This window comes from Triticum urartu, chromosome 3 (assembly GCF_003073215.2).
Source record: "Triticum urartu cultivar G1812 chromosome 3, Tu2.1, whole genome shotgun sequence".
Lineage (NCBI taxonomy): Eukaryota > Viridiplantae > Streptophyta > Magnoliopsida > Poales > Poaceae > Triticum > Triticum urartu.
Genome location: NC_053024.1, coordinates 274,055,939 through 274,077,506, shown reverse-complemented (window position 1 = coordinate 274,077,506; position 21,568 = coordinate 274,055,939). Strand labels below are relative to the sequence as shown.

Below are 21,568 nucleotides of genomic sequence, written 5' to 3'. Positions count from 1 at the left end.
GTATATTGCCTTTGTGAAAGGCGTCTTAGTGAGCAGTTTCTTATGTTTGATCTTGGCCCTCTTCGCAACTTTCTTGGGATCAAGATCTCTTCTACCTCTCATGGCTTTTTTCGTTCTCAAGAAAAGTATAGCCAGGATCTTCTTGCTTGTGCTGCTCTTACTGATGAGCAAGTTGAGACTCCCATGGAGCTCAATGTTCACCTCCGTGATACTAATGGTAACCCCTTGTCTGATCCGTGAAACGTTATCTCATCTTGTTGGGAGTCTTGTCTATCTAGTTGTCACTCGTTCGGGTATCTCTTATCCAGTCCATATTTTGAGTCAGTTTGTTTCTGCTCCCACTTCAGTCCACTATAGTCGCCTCCTTTGTGTTCTCCGATATCCTCATGGCACGATCTCTCACCGTCTGTTCTTCCCTCGCTCCAGTTCATTACAGCTTCAGGCCTATTCAGATGCTGCGTGGGCTATGATCCCTCAAATCGCCGTTCAGTTTTTGCTTATTGTGTTTTTCTTGGTGGTTCTCTCATTGCTTGGAAGATGGAGATGGAAGATGGAGAAAGGGATTACATTTTCCTATTTGAGTGTAGAGGCTGAGTTGCGAGCTATGGCTCTTTTGACAGCAGAGCTGACTTGGTTATGGTGGTTTCTTCAGGAGTTTGGTGTTTCTGTCACTACACCTGCTCTGCTATTGTTTGACAGTACTAGTGCTATTAGAATTGCGCGTGACCTTGTGAAGCATGAGCTCACCAAGCATATTGGTGTTCATGCCTTTGTGTGCGCTGGTGTGCAGGATCAGGTTATTGCTCTTCAGTATGTGCCTTCCAAGTTAAATTAGCGGATTTCTTGCGAAGGCCCAGACTAGAGGGGTGTTGTTGATCCACCATGAGTTTGAGGAGGGGTGTTGAGTACTATATATATAGCCATGTAGCCTTTTGCATTTACCCCATTGTATAAGGGGTTTTCTACATATTTCCTGCACATGTATATATACTGGTCTATGGCCCCATGGGAATACAAATTGCATATTCCTAACAATTACATGTACTTGTTACGTGCCTAAATGTACCTGACAAGCAGAGAATGTTTTTCCGTTGCGAGTTTCATGCCAGCACCCACCATGGTTTATCAAGCATTTTCCGGGACCAGCAGCTGTAGATAAAATGGTTATTCAGTATAAACTTCTCTCGCTGTTAATCATCCACTACACACACAAAAAAAACACTTGTGCAGTTCACAGCATGTGTCATATAATCATGCAAATCGAAACAAATTGTGCAATTCTAAGATGCGAATGTCAACATTATACAGCAGCTACTTCTGAAAAGGACAAATCTTAGAACCACAATCATGATTTTTTAACTAATTCATCATTCAGTGCTTACTGCCCTGCTAACCAGCAAATGATTAGTACTCCCTCCGTTCCAAATTATTCGTCGCAGAAGTGGATGTATCTAGAACTAAAATACATCTAGATACATCCATTTCTATGACGAGTAATTCGGAACGGAGGGAGTAGAAGACTGTAGGAATATATCGTATTTCCATGAAATAATACTATATGATTTGGGTTTCATAAACTGGGAGTTGGACAGTTAGCTAGAGGTGCACAATTGCATGCACCTAACCCACCAAGGCGCCAGTTTTTTTATATCTTCGGGTCTTAATAGGCATATTATGTCACCTTCAAGCATGGCCATCGCCATACAAATTTATAAGACCTTAACTGAATAAAATGAAGCTAGCAAGTAGACTTAGAGCAACTCTAGCAGACCCCGCATCTGTCCGGCTCGCAAAACGTGTTTGCAGTTCGCGGAAAAACGCCTTTGCGGGCCGAAGCGGATGGCCGCAGTTGCAAACCCCGCATAATGGACCCGTAAAAAGGTATATTCACGGAATATGCTTTTTTACGGGTCGGCTTTGCGGGGTCTGATCTGGCGTAACTCCTCCCGGCCCGAAAAAACTAAATTTGCATCTTAATTTGATCTAGCATAATGCATTTCTTTGCTTTTTCGACAACATTGGATACATAGACATCACCAAATCTTTGCTAGAATAGCAAGACCAAAGAAAACAAGAACCACAAGTATGCATTTTAGAAGATTTCCAACTTCCATAACTGCTCCCACAAGTTGGACTAATATCTTCTCCATGCATTCATTGTTTATCTACGGATTCTTGATTTTGCATTCTTCTTTCTTCATCTTTGGTTCGAAAGAAGTAGACGTTGCTTCCCCTCTAGTTGCACATGCAGCCGCATCATTGCCTTCGATTCTACTAAGGAGTGCACCAACATCTATTAAGTTTCTTTCTATCAATAAATCAATGTATTCGCCTTCCCAAAACCAAAATGAGCATCCATCTTCCTACACAAAAGAATGAGCATGTTCAAAGAAATGAGCTATCGCAATTGAACTAAAGAGCTATCAAAATAAACTACCGCAAGTGCACGTACCCCATCGTTTTCACATTTGAAGAACACCCATCCGGGGTGCTTCGGCGTGCCCGAGGTTAGCCACAGCACTATCCGCGTGCAGTCGTCACACTGTATGAGCGGCATCGGCGAGCCACAAAGCCGATGTGCGAGCGCCGAGCCCGGTGGACGGCCGGACGAATCCATGCCCGCAAACCGTCGGCGGCGGCGGGAGGACGAACACGTACCTGCATGCGGCGATGCGCCCTTGCCGGGGCTGCGGGAGATGCTCCCCGACCACTCCATCGCTTGGCGCAGCCACCGGCGGCCGGAGAAGCCAAATCCGGCGGCCCGCGATGAAGTTTCGCATATCCGCAAATCCGGCGGCCGCCGGCGCAGGGGGGGGAGGCCTCGTGCGTGGGCCTTTGGCGAGCTCCTGCCGGCTGCTTTCGCCGGAATCTTGGGCGGCGGCCGGCGCGGCGAGGAGGGGGGAGGGGAGGTGGTTGGTGGGGGAAAGGCGGGTTGAAATGTCCCCCCACCAACCGCTTCCCGCTTATATGCAGGGCACCGTAGCGGCAAGGGGAAAACCCGCGAATACGCGGGTTGGGGCCGAGATTTTGCCGCGCCCCTCAAATATTTTTTCGGGCCGGGGCGGGATGCGGGGTCTGATCGGGCAGTTTTTTCCACCCCGGCCCGCATTTTGGCGGTTATTTTGCAGGTCGGGGCGGGATGCAGGGTCTGCTAGAGTTGCTCTTAGAAGTTAGAGACGGTCGGTCACAACTCACAACAGCAATCCATAGAAGAGTTTATGTAATGTAATGAGATGAAATCCCGATCCTACACAAGGCCCTGAAATCTGTCGCGTTGCTAGTGCCATGGATGGTTTGGAAGCACAGGAACAGCTGCGTCTTCGACAATGCAACACCATCCTTCAACACGCTATTAGATAGAATTAAGGACGAGGCCCGCTCTTGGGCTGCAGCCGGGGCACCTGGCCTCCGCCTTGTGCTGCCACAAACCTGGGACGTGCATTAAGCCGGATGTAACCGACGATTGTAACTGAACTTCTCCCATTTCAATGAAAAGAAGCGCAAAGGTCTTTTGCGTTTTCTCAAAATAAGAGTGAAAAAGAAGCAGGGTGCATCGTATGTGATTGTTGTTGTGGAAGGTAGCTAGGGGAGTGCTAGGGGTGACGCACGGTAAGAAGCAAGAACCCAAAGACACGTGGTGGTGGTGGAATGAAGATGTCCAAAAGGCTATCAAAGAGGAGTGCTACAAGAGTTGGCACCATGATAGAAGCACCAGCAATGTGGAGAAATACAAAGAGGCAAAGAAGAAAGCAAAGCAAGCTATGAGTGAAGCAAGGGGGTTAGCCTATGATGAGCTCTACCGGCGACTAGACACAAAGGAGAAAAGGACGTTTACAAGCTAGCGAAAATCATGAAGGAGGACAAGGGACCTCAACCAAGTCCAATGCATCAAGGATGAGGCAAATCGACTCCTAGTGAAAGATGGGGAGATCAAGAACAGGTGGAGAAAATACTTTGACAGGTTGTTCTATGTGGGGAATGAGAACACTATGCCTGAGCTAGATGACTCCTTTGATGAGAACATGATGCGAAGCATCCCAAGGTCATCCCTATGGACCTACCTACATCTCCTACGACACCACTTGGACCAATGACAAGAGCCCGAGTAAAGGCTATCGAAGATAAGTGAACTCGCTCCTCCCCGGACTTCCACTTCCTACATATGAGACATGGCTACTACCTCATGCGGAGACCCTATGTGTGATCAGGTACCCGGAGGAAGGCCACGGAGCAGCTACATCCAACGGACAAGACGACGAGGACACCAAGTGCCAAGGACAAGAAGAGGAGCTGCCACTAAAGCTACAGCCACCGGACGACCGGTCGGGACCGGACGTCCTGCACCTGAAACCCCAGCCTGCCCAGGCCCCAGCCAACGCAAGCTACAGCGAGCGGACGGCCGAACGACCGGCGTCACCACACCCGAGCCGAAACAGCGGATGTCCGACGCCACCGGACGACCGGCCATCTCCGAAAATCCGGTGCCACCTCAACCGAGCCAAAACGAGCGGAAGTCCGGCGACTACCGAATGTCCGGACGCCCACGAGCCACCGGACAATCGTAACCCACCGGACATTCGGTACCTGTCTGCGCACAGTTTCGGGCCCGAGGCCCATGTACCCCTTCACTTCACCCCCATTTGCACTAAGACTATAAATAGACCTCCTCCTCCTCCTCCTAGTTAGGGTTAGCGTTGTGTTAGCTCATATGTGAGATAGAGCTTCGCTCATCCATCCGGATCTACTCCATCGTGAGGGACCGTCACCTCTTCGGAGAAGATCCACTTGGATTCAAGACCCCTAACGGGAAGACCTCAAGACCTCCTCACGGAGAAGAACCAGTTACCTATGTATCGTCCTTTGTTGGATTCGGATCGTGTATCTCTTTGTGTTTCGAGGATCTAGCATATGTGTGACCTAATCTCGTTGGTTTGAGTGTTTCCCTTGTGTTTCCTTTCGTGTTTCCCCCTTGTGTTCTTCGTGTTCCTCGTTGGGATCCGCTCCTTTCATGAAAGATCGGTCGTATAGGGTTCCACCCTACATCAGAACAATAATAGACGGTTCGTTTTGAGGATCCAAGAGCTCAAGGCTAATGAGGCCCTAACAAGATGGAAGGAGGAAAGGCCTTGGGACCAGAAGGTATTTCTATTGAGATGTTGAGGTTCCTTGTGAAAATGGCAGTAGTATGGCTAACTATGCTATTCAACCATATTTTTCAAACAAGATGCCCAAAGAGTGGAGGAAGAGTACACAAGTACTACCTTCATGAATAAAAGAGATATTCAAATTTGTACTAATTACCAAGGAATTAAGCTTATGAGTCATACTATGAAGCTTTGGGAGAGTGATTGGGCATCATTTAAGAGAGACGGATGTCATGAATAAACAATTTGGTTTTATGCCCAGAAGATCGACTATAGAAGCGAGTTTTCTGCCACATTAGCTCATGGAAAGTGATAGGGAGCAGAAGAAGGATCTTCATACCATTTTCATCGACTTGGAGAAGGCATATGACAAGATACCAAGGACGGTCATGTGGGCACTAGAGAAACATAAAGTCCCGACAAAGTACATTACCCTCATGAAGGATATGTATGATAATGTTGTGACAAGTAATCGGACAGGTGATAGTGAGGCCGATGCCTTCCCAAATACTAAAGGACTACATCAAGGATTACACTTGGGCCCATACATTTTTGCCTTAGTGATGGACGAGGTCAGAGAGGATATACAAGGAGATATGCCCTAGTGTATGGTTCTTACCGATGAAGTGGTAATAGTTGGCGAGGCTAGGTTGGGTGTCAATATGAAATTCGAATTGTGGAGACAAGACTTGCAGAGTCCAAGGGCTTAGTAGAACCAAACCGAGTATATGAGGTGTGACTTTAGTGGTGTTAGGTGCGAGGAGGGAGATATTAGTTTAGAGGGGCATATAGTGACTAAGAGGGGGGCCTTCCGATACTTGAGATCACTTCTACAAAGTAAAGGTGGTATCGATGAGGATGTTACTCATAGAATCAAAGCAGGGTGGATGAAGTCGCGGCAAGCATCTGGCATCCTCTATGACAAGAAGGTCCCACAAAAGCCCAAAGGTAAGTTCTATAGGACGCCAATCAAACTTGCGATGATATATGGAGTCGAGTTTTGGCCTACTAAGAGACAACACATCCAACAAATGAGTGTCACTAGGATACACATGCTAATGTGGATGTCGGCCATACACCGATTGAAGAGAAGCTTGTCCACCGACTAGGCCTGGGCATTCGGTCTAGCTAAGCCGATCGGTTAGGTTCCTCGGGCTATTGAGAAATACGGTTATCAAATATTCATGAACGATCAGTCATTTGAGAAACTGCTAACCAAGGCTTCGGTCAACCAAAAAGTCACTTCGGTCCTCGGTTTAACTCAAACGGAACCGGTTCTCTGAAAATCTGAGCTATGGAAGAAAGATAGGAAGGGAAAAATGTATCGTACAGGCAAGAACACCTTGTATGTCCTAATGAACTACTTATGGGGACGTGAATCCATTAAAAAGCAATCCCAACGGGATGGTGACGGAGATAGGTAAAGAAAAGAAGATGCAGTCTCCCAAGGAGACACAAGAGACACGAAGGAAAGAGATAAGGCGTTGGGCGCCGATTTCCGGGCGGCCGAGGCGCCTCCACTACCGGCGTTGGCTGCAGCGCTCACTGCTGGCCAAGGATGAGACGAAGGAAGGAAAGAGAAAAGGCGTTGGGCGCCGGTTGCCGGGTGGCCGAGGCGCCTCCACTGCTTGCACTGGCTGCAGCGTTCACTATCGGCCAAGGATGAGACCAGGAGTCTAGGAGATAAACACCTGTGATGGCTACGTTGGAAATGGAGAATCGGAAGTTGTCCTCGCGTGGGGGGGGGGGCGCTGTTGTTGCTGTCGAGCAGCAAGGGTGGGTTGTGCCTGTGCGTTCTTTTGATAAGACAACATGGAAATCAGCAATCCATGTACCAGAACCTCAATTTACTTTCATTCACTTTGTTTTGTTAAGCTTCATGCACTAGCCAATGCAACCAAAAGTCCAAACTGATGGAAAGGACTAGGCAATCCACATATACACTTCAACACCCCCTCTCGCGTGTGACGACGGAAGTCAACACGTATATAGACTCAAAGGTATGGCGAAAGCTAGGACTTGAACTCAAGACCTTAGCTTCGATACCATGTTAAGCTTCATGCACTAGCCAACGTAGCCAAAAGTTGTTGTGTTGTTGTTGGCCAGCAGTGTACCAAAACCTCTTGTTGTCCGAACTGATGGAAGGGCTAGGCAATCCACATACACACTTCAACAGCTTGTACTCTCTTTTTGGGGGCATTCTGACAGGTTCTATAGGGTTTCATCTCTAGCATACCCAACTTTCTTCGGACAAGAGGTTTTGTGTTGTTGTTGTTGTTGCTGTTGGTGCTGTTGTTGTTGTTGCTGTTGTATTTTACGTCTGCTTGTTGACTTCACAAGTTGCAAGGGTTCTTCATTATCTTGTTCATACAATAATTATGTCATGGATGGTAAGGAGTTCCCAATTATTTGTTGTTTAATGGCACTTGATCGATTTGTGCATTTTCTTCAAGTGTTTTCAGCGGAGCCCAGAGCCGGCGGTATCAAATAGGCGCCCAGGCTGTGATAGTAAAGATAGTCCGGTTGGTAAAGCAACTAGCGAAGACGTCTAATTAAAAGGTTGCAACGTCTAGCAAACATAAAATGTTGGCCAAACTGAACTTATTTCAATTATGAAACTCCTATTGCCATATGGATTGCACTCTTGATTTCCTGAACCTCTTCCGCACTTCCATAACTGCAGACTGTGGAGCTCTACTGTCTCGGCACACCATTGGCATCTCTCGCTTATCGACAGCAAGAGTCCTACAGGCTTGCAATAACTCCTTGTCATTATCAAAGTTCTCCATCACGCCTCCTTTAGTATTTTGTGATGTCCCCCGATACGAGCTCATAACATATACAAACAGAATGACCATGACAATATACCAGCATGGTTTCATAGCCCACAGTGGTTTACATGCTTCTTAATGCTTTAAGAGACACACTAGCATACATATAAATAACTACTCCCTCTGTCCCAAAATTCTTGTCTTAGATTTGTCTAGATACGGATGTACCTAATACTAAAACATGACTTGATACATCCGTATTTAGACAAATCTAAGACAAGAATTTTGGGACAAAGGGAGTATATTGTAGCGAACTGAGTGTAGCTCAGATGGTTAGGTCTGTAGCTCAGATGGTTAGGTCCCTTGTGGTGGAACCAACCCATCAGCATTCAAGTCCTAGACTTCGCAGTGGTGGTCGCAGTTTCCTGGATTTATTTCAGGCTTCCGACGATGTGCCTTCAGTGGGAGGAGACGTTCCCGTCGACTATGAAGGCATCTATGGCGACTTTGTCAATCTCAAGCTGATGGGTCGGCTCAGTCTCTCGAAGGTGCTCATAGGGGTAGGGTGTGCGTGCGTTCATAGGGGTGAGTGTGTGTGCATATGTATGAGCGTCTGCGTCTGTACTGTGCTAAAAAAAACTATGTTGTACATGTATTTCTTCAAGAATGGGGGGAGGGGGTGTTCAAACTTGTAGTAATTATAGTGGAATTAAGCTATAGGAGAGCCATTGAGCACCGCTTAAGAAGAATGACAAGCGTCACAAACATTGGTTTGGTTTCATGCCCGGTAGGTCGACCATGAAAGCTATCTTCTAGGTAACTTATGGAGATGTAGGGAGCAAAACAAGGACCTGCATATGGTATTCATTGATTTGGAGAAGGCCTATGATAAGATATTGTGGAATACCATGTGGTGGGCCTTGGAGAAACACAAAGTCCCAACAAAGTACATTAACCTCATCAAGGACATGTACGATAATGTTGTCACAAGTATTTAAACAAGTGATGGCGACAACTTTCAAATTAAAATAGGACTTCACCAAGGGTCAGCTTTGAGCCCTTATCTTTTTGCTTTGCCGATTGATGAGGTCACAAGGGATATACAAGGAGATATCTCATGGTGTATGCTCTTTGCGGACGATGTCGTGCTAGTCGAGGATAATCGGACGGGGATTAATAGAAAGTTAAAGAGTTGTGAAGCAGACTTTGGAATCGAAAGGTACTAAAGTTGCACCATGTAGTAATAGAGTTGCACCATATAGCACCAAATTTGGCATCAAAAATATTCCATCGAAACATACTCATGCGGGATGTAGTTTTAAAGATCTCATCGCGAGGATTCCAACGGTGAAAACGGATCTGAATTCCGACGCACGGTTTGAAAGATATGGATTTTAAAAAAAATGAAAACCCGAACAAATGCACGTACACATTCATCAGACATGGAATTGAAATGTGTTGTCAGTATGTGCCATGTCAGATGAATAAAGACAAATTTGGACCATGTGACTGCATGCATGCGTGTGTGAGGCGGCCGCTTGCTTCTCCCAAATCCTGCGCATGCACGATTAAGAATTTGGGTTTGATATTGGGGTCAATGCTGCAAAAGGATGGTGATATCCATGAAGATGTGAGCCATCGAATCAAAGCTGGATAGATGAAGTGGCGCCAAGCTTCTGGCGTACCCTGTGACAAGAGAGAGCCACAGAGGCTAAAATGCAGGTTCTATAGGACATTGATTCAACCTGTGATGTTGTATGGCATAGAATGCTGGCCAACTAAATGGCGACATGTTCAATAGTTAGGAGTAGCAGAGATGTGCATGCTGAGATGGATGTGTGACCACACAAGAAAGGATCGGGTCCAAAATGATGATATATATGGCTGGGGTAGCACTAATTGAAGAGAAGCTTGTCCAGCATCGTCAGAGATGGTTTAGGCATATACAACACAGGCCTCCAGAAGTGTCCGTGCAAAGCGGAAGGATAAAGCATGTTGATGATGTCAAGAGAGGTCAGGATAGACCAAACTTGACACGGGAGGAGTTTGTTAAGAGACTTGAAGGACTGGAATATCACCAAATAACTAGCCATGGACATTTGTGCATGCAAGTTAGCTATCCAGGTGCGCGAACCATAACTAGGTTTCGAGATCTTATGGGTTTCAATTCTAGCCTATCCCAACTTGTTTGGGATTGAAAGGATTTGTTGTTGTATACATGTATTTCTTACACAATTTAACTTCAGTATATAGCAAGTTTTAACAACAGAACTTACTAGCCAACAAAATGTTGATCAATCATGGTTTCACTACTAGCCACTTACTGACGCAAGCAGTGTTAAAAAGGAACTGTAAATTGCAAACTGGAAGATAATTGTTTCAACAGTCATTCATGTATAGAAGTTGCAAAGATAGCCAGAAAGAATATTACGTTCACAGTTGCTGTAGCCATCTCCTTTAAATTGCACGCCATTGAATGTGGGGCATTCACACACTCTGCCACGAAAAGTGTCCTGGACAAGTATTGATCACAGCAAATTAAGAAAACCAGAGAATGTTTAAGAACATAAGACTGATGTCCAGTGAAAATCATCAACCTATACATACCCTACAAGCTGTTACATTAGCAGCGTTGTCTTGCCAGCAACCTCCATTATCGCTCAGACACTCGTTTGTTTCCATGTCTGTTAAAACAACTCAGGATTAGCACTCGATATTTTAATAACAGTTTTGCTAAAGCACATCTAGATGTGCCATAAGTATTGCACATCTAAGTCCTATATCATTGATCTTATGCGGAGATTCGTGTGAGTATTTTCTTTTTTTCCTTTTTCTTTTTCTTTCTACACTTGCTTGTGTCACTTAGATGTGCAATAACTAGGGCACATCTAGATGTGCCCTAGACAAACCCTTTTAATATACACAGGTACATAAGGAAAGGTGTAATGTCTTGTCCTTACCATCACTCAGACAAACATTTGGCTCAGTAGTTTCCTCAAAGCCAGCACAAATAGCTTTGAGGACAGCTTTCCTTCCTAGCTTTCCTGTTCTTTTCAAGACTAAAATCAGCTAGAGCAGGTGCAATTTGGTTACATCCTTACATTAGATCTTGTGGAACATTTACCTCGATATTGTCGATTGTTCACAACAAGAGTAGGCAATATGGTAACATCTCCTCTTGACCCTTTCCCAATCTATCTAACATCATAGATCATATTAAAACCCCAGGATACAAAAGTGTATTTAAGTTGATAAATTGAATTGATAATAGTCTACAGTGTTTCAGTTTTACTTATAAATTTCACTTGACTAATTCTATAAGGTCGGTTCACCTGAGAGTCCTGCTCCATTTTTAGTAAAGGGTGGTCAGAATCATCATTTGAATCTCCCATGCACTTATCAATCTTCTTCACTTCCAAACCTGTTGAAGTGTAAAATGAATATTACCTTCATGCTTAAATTAGTGATGCCACTTTAACTATCAGCAAGGTCTCCGATGTCATACAATGCCATTTCTACAGATTATGTACATACGCATGTGAATTCAAATGCATACGAACTTATGTACATTTCTTAAAAACATGAATGTGTTATGTTAATTGTAATAAAACAAGCACAATTAATTACAATGAACATGTTTATTGCTGAGTGAAGGTAAGTCTCAGAAAGAAAAGAGCCAACCTAGTGATTTAATGACTGTTTCTGCGCACTTTTTGTTATACTTCTTCTCCTTCATTGGGCACCTTATGTGAAAATCAGTCACATAATCCCACCAGATCCATGGTTTTTTTATCTCATTTGCAACATTAAACACACAAAGCTGTCTCAAGTTCTCTACAACAACATCTTTTCCATCATAGCCAGTACTAAAATCTTGTTCTGGATCAGGTGCACAATACCTTCCATGGTTTATACACTGGGACTTGCATTGTTTGCTGACAACAAATGCTTGAGGGCAATACCAAGTAATATAATGGGGTGTGAACTGACTATAACCACCTTTTTCAAGTAACTGCGCAGCTCCCTTAAATTCCTTCAGAAAATGCATAAGCATATCACATTTAGGCCCACATTCATCATTGCTATTTGTCCACAACTCATACTCAACTCGGTTATCAGGATGTGGGACAGCCTCCCTCCAATCAAGATTCACGTTTACCATTTCACCATCTTTAACAGCCTTCTTCAATTGTTCTCCAAATTTCTTATCAATTAAAGCAGAAGGAATGGATATGTTCTGTATATATTTTGCAGCCTCATCATCTTCCTGAAGTAAGTCCATTGTTATCAGTGGCTCATCCTTGTCATCAACTACAAGCACTGCTGAGGCACCAGCATATTGTGCATTCCAGACCTTCTTAGCAAACAAGCAATCTGGATAACATACATGGAGAAAACAACATTAGCCTTTTCTTTAAGTTGCTTAAGTGGCTAAACAAGATGAATACTCCCTTTTCAGTTTAGGGCATCTCCAATAGTTTGTACATAAGCATGTATGTATAGACATCCACATCATCAACCAACATTACAACATATTCTACTCCAATAGCTTGTATGTAACACTAACCCATACTTATATATTCTATATTATTTCTGTTCTTTCATGTTATAGTCTTCTCTCAACTTTTGCCTTGGCTTGCCTGTAGCTATGGTCATGAAGTTATACCAACAATGAACCAACTCTCTCCTAACTATTACTTCCCTCCATATAGGATTTAGCTGATGTGGCAAAAGCTAACTAACGATGACAAGACATTGTTGGAGATGCCCTAGAACCATCTCAGAAATCACTGTAACCAAGAAGGATCTAATAAAGTGGTGGGCCACGTATTAATGCAGCATGGCCACTTCTCTCCTTCATAAACTGTCAAGATGGGAATGCGCCGGGTCGACCCGCTGGGTCACTGACGTGACCCAAAATGTCAAGGCCAATGGGCCAAGTGGGTTGGCCTTAAATTATACATGGGTCAGTGGAGCCGGCACCGTGCGACCCAATGGATCAGATGGGTCAACCCAGTCAATTCGCTATGCACTAGTTGCTGCTGGCCGCCCCCGAGCGTCTCTGCCGCCGGCCGCCCCGAGCATCTCTGCCGCCGCCAGCGTTCCTCCCGCTCCGGATTCTGCACAGGTGAGACAACTATAGCTTCAGTGTAGATTTTGTAGTAGTTTCAAGTGTTGGTTCTGCAGTAGTCCCGGTGCGTATATGTGTAGGAGTTTTTGACTCTTGTAGACTGCAGACATGGAATATTTAGGTTGACCTGTAGGAGTTCAGTAGTAGTCGGGAATATTTCAGTGTTGGAGTTTGGGTTGTCCTGTGCATACGTGACAATTTTTGTCAATCTTGATCTTCAAAGTAGGCTAAAATATTCTTCTGTTCATAAATATGACAGTGTCTTCGGGGCAACAATTTGCTGAACTTTTGGGTCGGCCTCATGTACCCAACGGGTCAGTGAGGCCACAAATTTCTGATGAAATAGGTCGACCCGTGGCCTCATATATTGACCTTGGGGCCACTGGGCCAGGTCCGGGTCGGCCCATTTCCATCTTGAACAAACTGGTTGGTTCCACATCCAGGCTCTCCTGCCTGCGCAGTGAGAGGGTCAAAGGCTCATGTATCTTTCCCCTTTTGCCTCTAACTTACCCCATCGTGAGGGAGACTAGAAATACTCTTCCACCACCTCCTCTCTAGGGTTAGCTTAGAATAGAACTTTTTCCGGTAGAACTTAGCTCCACCTACCTCCCCTTGTGGGAACAAGGCCACCTCCCGGTGAAGACTCCGAGAAGTACAAGATTGTTAGCCTGAGCTGTGAGTGCTCGGGGCCGAACTACGAGTACTCAGGGCGCTGTAAGCAGCTAGAAAAGGAGTTATGGACTAGCGAGAGAGACACTTGATTTCTGCTGAGAGGAAGCTATATTATATTGCTAGCTCTTGGGTTATATTTATAGTACAAAGGGAGGGTCGGATCCTGATGTCTAAACCGACTATGTAGCTGCTAGTACATGCAAAACTACATGTCTAGATGCATTCACTTCCTTACTAACTAAGAAGGCTCTAGCCGACATGACTATTGCTTCCTAGCTACTCCCTCCGTTCCAAAATAGATGACCCAACTTTATACTAACTTTGTACTAAAGTTAGTACAAAGTTGAGTCATCTATTTTGGAACGAAGGGAGTAAGTAATATCTAAGTCCGCTATCTGCAGACAGTGGTGGAGCCCACAATCTCCCCCTCAACCCTGTCGGAGGGGCTTGATGTCAGACGATCCTGACCTTGCCGCGCAGGTCCTGGAAGCGTACACGACCAAGAGGCTTTGTCAGAATGTCCGCCTTTTGCTCGCTGGTTCCAATGAACTCCACAGCCACCATGCCCTTCTCGACACACAGTCCCGTATGAAGTGGTAGCATCAATGTGCTTGCTGTGGTCGTGAAGTACCGGATTTTTGCACAGCGAGATGGCGGACTTGTTGTCAACGTAGAGGATCGCAGGGGCAGCATCTCGCTTTAGTAGCTCGCCGAGAAGACAAGCCAACCAGATCCCTTGGCACGCCGCTGTCGCCGCTGCAATGTACACGGCTTCACACGAAGAGGTGGCGACGACCTTCTGCTTATGTGATTTCCAGCTCATTGGACTGCTCCCGAGAGAAAACAGCACGCCTGAGGTGCTTTCTGGAGTCCACGTCACCGGCGTGGTCCGAGTCACTGTAGCCGACAAAGGTCTCGCCGTCTCCACGGTGATACACGCATCCTGTTGAGGGTACTTCTGCCAAAGAGAAACCAGCAAGAAAGACAACACACCACCTTCCCCTGTTGATGGACAGAACAGTGTTAATATGGGCACCCCTCTGAATAACCTTCCTATGATTGCACCTTGTCAGCCCTATATCCTTAATACAATACACCAGTGAGAAATGCTAGGTTGTAGGACAGTCAGGGCAGGGAACTGAACCTGGATGAAACTCCAAATCTTCCTTACAGACATCCCAATTATGGTAGCCATCAAGGACAAACCAAAACAAACCTGAACAACAGAACTTGCAGCCTCAGCAACAGCAAGTTGCAGTTCAGACTGTTCAGGTGCATGAGCAGTTTCAAGAAGAGCAGGTGGACTGGGAACAAGCCAGACATGCTAGTAGGCAAAGGGCACAACCACAGCAAGACCCCAGAAGAGCTCCTGGTGCTTTTAAACCTACTAAAGTAAATATTCCTGTGTACAAGCTATGGAGCAATACTTTGAAAATGCTAGAATTCCATTGGACCAGACAACTGAAGTTGCAATTACTTATTTCACTGCTGATGCAGTGCATTGGTGGAGAGGAACTGGTTATACTGCTCATGCAGTGCAATGACACGGGTTGTGCAGGTTTTTAGGAGACAAATTCTCTGAATTTTCAGTCTATGAAAATGTCAAGACATTGCATGCCCTAGCGGAAATCTCATATGCGGCTCAATATATAAAGCAATTTGAGACCCAAATGAATATCATGAAAGGGACAATCCAGCAATACCCAATGAGTATTTCATGAACAGTTTCATTGCTGGTTTAAAGGATTGCATACAAGGCCACTTGCAATGCCACAAGCCCACTGACATACAAAATGCAATGTGGTTAGCAAGAAGATTGGAACACCCCTAACAGGTGCAAAGGCCATCCTTTCTTTACCAACAACCGAGTGCCAAAAGACAGGTAGCATTTGATGCAAATGAATTACCAACACCTGCTGTTGCAACACCTGCTGCAATTATACAGCAAGCAAGAATTAAAGGAATTTGCAAGAAATGCTTTCCTGGACATAAAAAAGTTTGCAAGTATTCCCAGCAAGCACAAATTCATGTTTTATAAGCTCAATTCCCTAAAGATGCTGATATTATTCATCTGACAGATTATGAGGAAGAAACTGAGGAAGGAACACCTGGGAACAATGAACAGGGACTGCAAATCTCAATGCATGCTCTAATGGGAATCAAGGCCAAGAAATGTATTTTCTGTAGCTGTGAAAAATGGGAAAGCAACAACCATGGCCCTAATAGATAGTGGGAGTACTGCCACATTTATCGCCCCACAATCTGCTGAATTAGCAGCATGTCCTTTGACATCAACTACCAAAGTCAGATTTATGGTAGCTAATGGACAAAAATAATGGTCTGAATTTATTTCACGTCAGTGTCCTTATGAAATTCAGTAAGAAAAGTTTTGCTTAGGTTTCAGAGTATTAAGCTTACAAGGCTATGATGTAATCTTGGAGCTGACTGGATATATGACCATAGTCCAGTGCAATTAGAATCAAAGAACATGCAGATTAAAGCTACTCTTGCTGATGACAGGATTGTTCCATGATTAGAGCTTGCCATTGTCAAAAGACATTCGGCAAGCATGTGAATAAACTGATCCAACAGTCAGTTTGTGGAATAGTGCTCCTCATCCAACTTGCCCTGGAACAGGCAACTAAAAACCCTGAACTACCTGAAGCAATTAAGGTTGTACTACTGGAACTTGCTGATATATTTCAGGAACCAAATGAGCTACATCCCAAAAGAGCTTTTGATCATAATATATCATTACTACCAAAAATGCCAAGATCATTAACCAGAGAGCATATATACTTCCTCATCATCAGAAAATATCATGGAAAGTAAAAGGGCAGCCCGGTGCACGTAGCTCCCACTTGCGCAGGGTCCGGGGAAGGGTCTGACCACTTTGGGTCTTCTGTACGCAGCCTTTCCCTGCATTTCTGCAAGAGGCTGTTTCCAGGACTCGGACCCATGACCTCATGGTCACAAGGCAACAGCTTTACCGCTGCGCCAAGGCTCCCCTTCAGAAAATATCATGGAAAGTATTGTTGCTAATTTGCTCAAGAAAGTTGTTATCTGAGAAAGTGCCAACCCTTATTCCTCTCCTGCTTTATTAGTAAGGAAAAAGGAGTGCACTTGGAGATTATGCAATGACTAGGAAATTATATGCTCAGACTGTTTAAAGCAAATATCGTATTCCAATTGTTGAGGGTCTACTGGATGAATTACATGGTTTTACCATTTTCCCCAAGACCAGATAAGCATGCAAGGAGAGGTAGCAACACAATGGTCACTTTGAGTATTTAGTTATGACATTTGGTTTAACTAATGTTCCTGCTACTTTCAAAACTCATGAACTATGTCTTATCTCCTGTTTTGAGGCAATTTATGCTAGTCATTTTTTATGACATCCATTTCCAACAATTTCATCATCTTACATGACAACAAAATGTCCCTACCAATTTATAGAAGTGTGCCACAACATGCACTTATTCACAACCAATTGTATATATCAGTCAATACTCTTTGTGTCGCACACCAAATGCCCACAAAACTGAATTCGTTATTATCTACAGTATGGCGATTCGGCCCGCAATGTTGTATGGCGCTGAGTGTTGGCCAACTAAAAGGCAACATGTTCAACAGTTAGGTGTGGCGGAGATGCGCATGTTGAGATGGATGTGTGGCCACACAAGGAAGAACCGGGCCCGGAATGATGATATACGAGATAGAGTTGGGGTGGCACCGATTGAAGAGAAGCTTGTCCAACATCATCTAAGATGGTTTGGGCATATTTAGCGCAGGCCTCCAGAAGCTCCAGTGCATAGTGGATGGCTAAAGCGTGCTGATAATGTCAAGAGTGCTCGTGGTAGACCGAACTTGACATGGGAGGAGTCCATAAAGAGAGATCTAAATGACTGGAGTATCACCAATGAACTAGCCATGGACAGGGGTGCGTGAAATCTTGCTATCCATGTGCCAGAACCATGAGTTGGTTGCGAGGTTCTTATGGGTTTCAGCTCTAGCCTACCCCAACTTGTTTGTTGTATGGCGATTTTAGCCGAAAAGGCCACTCTAGCAGAGTCGCCATCGGGCCCCTGATCGCCATTATTTATGGAGGGGACTCCATATGGAGCCTGCAAGCCTCCATATTTGGAGGTTGTGGGGCTCCGGTTTGGAGGTTGCTCCATCCGCCAACTGCTCGCATGGGAGGGCAGTTTCACCTCCCTCATCAGCCTACTGTGCGGCCCATCTCCTCTCCCTGCCAATTAATGGCGGTCACCCGCGTGCCAACTGCCCGCGGCCATTCCCACCACATTTTTCTGCTGCCTTTTTCCTGCAGCGCGCCACGTTTTGCTGCCGCCCGCGCCTACAAAATGGCCATCGCCATGTCCGAATAGCTCATATTGCCGCCACCCATAGCCTTTACTTCCCTCCGTTCCGCCCGCAGCCTCCACTTCCCTTCCCGTGGCCGGACTGGGTGCCACTCTCAAAGGAGGAGAGGCGTCCGCTCTCATCGCCAAGGAAGAGGAGGAGAGGGATCAACAGCATTGTTCAAAATTATGCTAACCATTAGGTGGGATATCCATGTGGATGTTTGCCTTAATGCTCAGTATAATTTCGAGCATTGTCGACAGAATCGAGTCGCCGCCGCCGAAATCATCCTCACCCTCACCGTCGTGCTCGTGGCCGTGATCGTGATCTGCGACCATGATCGTGCCATGGGCGTCGCCGGCCTGTTGATGATGTCAGTGAAGCAAAATAGAAGCTTACAAATTGGACAATAAGTATGTGGTCAATGACATATGGGTCTCATATGTACCAAAATTACGAAGGCTGGGATATGGCTGGCTCTGACTTTGCACGGCGCATGTTCAGCCTCCAAAAGTATAATGTGTGGTGTGTGCAATACAGCGACTGCAAATATGATGACTCTGCTAGAGTTGCTCTAAAGCAGCTCACACTGCCGAGTCCTGCAAATATCAGCGGATCCACCAGAACCGCAAGCGAACCACATAACATCGCAAAACTGCGGAGCAACGGTGACAGAGATTAAAATCAGGAGAAGGCATCACTCACTTCCGCGGTCTATGAGAAGGAAGCTGGGGAGCGCTCCAGGCTTGGTGCGGAAGAGGTGCTCCTTCCTGCCGCTGTTGAAGGCCTCGCAGGCGTCTGAGTTGCCCTTGGGATAGACGACGGCACCAGCCATGCTCCCGCCGTACTGCGGGATGCCGAAGTTGCCTATGGCGCTATCGTGCCGCCCCCGCAGAGCTGTCGGCGACGTGACCATCAGGCTGTTCTTCTCCACCACAAACCGCGCCTCCAGCTCCACCGCCGCCGCGAACGCCAGCAGCAGCAGCAGCAGCCACCTAAACCCTAGCCCCCACATCGCGCTCGTGTTCAACTGCTGTGGTGGCGGCGGGGAGCGAGGGGACGAGAGTTCAGATCAGAAGCGGAACTGGACTGCCGAGATTATTGGGGCGATTTGCCGGTTTCTCTGTCTCTCTCGTGTCCACGGCTCGCGTGTTGAAGTGCGATTGAGATTGGTGTGTGACGCTGTCAACTGACTTCGTTGAAGAAGGTTCGTGGACCAGGTGCATCGAGCAGCTGTATATCGTATAAATCTGTCCCGCAAAATCCTGCAAAATTGTTAGTCTTTTCCAGTGCTTCACGGTTTACAGATGCTAAAAATGTCACATAGGCAAAAAAATAATGTGACAAAGCAACTAAAGAAGAAAAGGAACATTATGGTGATCCTGAAAGGAAACGGTGCTAAGCACATGGACCTATGCAAAATGACTATCCATCAATACATGAAAGAATTTAATTGTTAAACAATTCAATAAGGGAAACTTAGTTACAAAACCAAAAACACATATGCATTGGGAGACTACTTATAAGTGCATCAAGTGCCCCTTTGGTGGTTATAAAGATGCTCTACAGGTGTCTCCAATGATGTTTGTTGAGTTGGCATAGATCGAGATTAGGATTTGTCACTCCGATTGTCAGAGAGGTATCTCTGGGCCCTCTCGGTAATGCACATCACTATAAGCCTTCCAAGCAATGTGGCTAATGAGTTAGTTGCGGGATGATGCATTACGGAACGAGTAAAGAGACTTGCCGGTAACGAGATTGAACTAGGTATTGAGATACCGACGATCGAATCTCGGGCAAGTAACATACCGATGACAAAGGGAACAACATATGTTGTTATGCGGTTCGACCGATAAAGATCTTCGTAGAATGTAGGAACCAATATGAGCATCCAGGTTCCGCTATTGGTTATTGACTGTAAGTGAGTCTCGGTCATGTCTACATAGTTCTTGAACCCGTAGGGTCCGCACGCTTAACGTTCGATGACGATCGGTATTATGAGTTTATGTGTTTTGATGTACGGAAGATAGTTCGGAGTCCCGGATAGAATCACGGACATGACGATGAGTCTCAAAATGGTCGAGACATAAAGATTGATATATCGGACGACTATATTCGAACATTGGAAGTGTTCCGGATGATTTCGGAGAAAACCGGAGTGCCGGAGGGTTACCGCCCCCCCCCCCCTCGGGGAACTAGTGGGCCTAGATGGGCCTTAGTGGAGAGAGAGAGAGGGGCTGTCAGGGCAGGCCACGCGCCCCCTCCCCCTTGAGTCCGAATTGGACTAGGAGGGGGTGGCGCCCCCCCTTTCCTTCCCCTCTCGGGAGGAGGATTCCTCCCCTCCTTGGCGCGCCCTAGGGCCGGCCGGCCTCCCCCTTGCTCCTTTATATACGGGGGCAGGGGCACCCTAGAATACACAACAGACAACTGTCTTAGCCGTGTGTGGTGCCCCCTCCATCATAATCCACCTCGGTCATATCGTCGTAGTGCTTAGGCGAAGTCATGCGTCGGTAACTTCATCATCACCGTCATCATGTCGTCGTGCTGACAAAGCTCTCTCTCGACACTCAGCTGGATCAAGAGTTCGTGGGGCATCACCGAGCCGAACGTGTGCAGATCGCGGAGGTGTCGTACTTTCGGTACTAGGATCCATCGGATTGTTAAGACGTACGACTACTGTAAGTGCATCTAGTGCCACCCCTAGTTGGTTTTGGAGTATTGACGACAACCCTAGTTGAGGGACTAATGTGTTTGTGAGAATTGCAGGATAACACATGTAGAAGTCCCTCATTGATTCGGTTTTCCTACCAGAGATGACCCCTAAAAATGTATGAAGACATTGAAGTCACAGGTGGTATGTGAAGACATTCACATTGAAGACTATGATAAGAGAAGACATCGCGTGAAGACTATGGAGCGCGAAGACTTAGCAGCTTCGTCGTTCTGTGTTTTTCTTTGTTGAGTCATAGGACCACCGTACTGTTAAGTGGGGTCCAAGAGAACCAGTCAGAATGACTGAAGTGATGCTTAACCAAAATCCTATGTCTTCGAGTGAAGACTATGAGAGCAAATTTTGTCCAAAGTTGGATAAGTCAGCTTTGCTTGTAGTCCAAGTAAAGTTGCCGTGTGTGTTTGAAATCTGACCGTTGGAACACGTGTCAGTTCCTTAGTGACCAAGGGTCATTTCAGACAAATCAGGTCGGGTTGCCCAGTGGCTATAAATAGCCCACCCCCTGCAACCATAAACGGTTGGATGCTCAAAGTTAGAGTACGGCTTTTGTCGTTTGAGAGCAACCCACCTCGAAGCCTTTGAGAGAGAATTCCTTGTGAGGATAAAGCCCTAAACACCCAGAGCCAAAGAGTGTTAGGCATCACTTAAGTCTTCCTGTCTGTGTGATCTGAAGACTTATTACACTTGAGGACTGTGTATCCTCCAGCCGGTTAGGCGTCGCGTTCTGAGCATCCAAGAGTCATTGTGGATCGCCGGT

General features: G+C 45.9%; 1 protein-coding gene across 3 annotated transcripts in view; it reads right to left on the bottom strand.

The window, feature by feature from the left end:
- The window catches only part of LOC125543804 (vacuolar-sorting receptor 1-like), a 28,106-nt gene extending 8,823 nt beyond the window's left edge, over nt 1-19,283 (bottom strand). Inside the window, exons 1-8 of one of the 3 annotated variants that reach the window (XR_007298795.1) lie at nt 18,786-19,283; nt 11,597-12,289; nt 11,248-11,336; nt 11,040-11,109; nt 10,876-10,959; nt 10,523-10,599; nt 10,347-10,428; nt 1,067-1,149 (exon numbers count right to left, since the gene is read on the bottom strand). Coding sequence is in view for 2 of the 3 variants with exons in the window: in XM_048707276.1 (XP_048563233.1) it covers nt 1,067-1,149; nt 10,347-10,428; nt 10,523-10,599; nt 10,876-10,959; nt 11,040-11,109; nt 11,248-11,336; nt 11,597-12,289; nt 18,786-19,095 (1,488 nt within the window). In the remaining variant the exon portion in view is untranslated. The remainder of the gene's footprint in view (nt 1-1,066; nt 1,150-10,346; nt 10,429-10,522; nt 10,600-10,875; nt 10,960-11,039; nt 11,110-11,247; nt 11,337-11,596; nt 12,290-18,785) is intronic. The other 2 variants (XM_048707277.1, XM_048707276.1) reach the window with 2 other exon arrangements.
- Nucleotides 19,284-21,568: the final 2,285 nt, after the last annotated feature.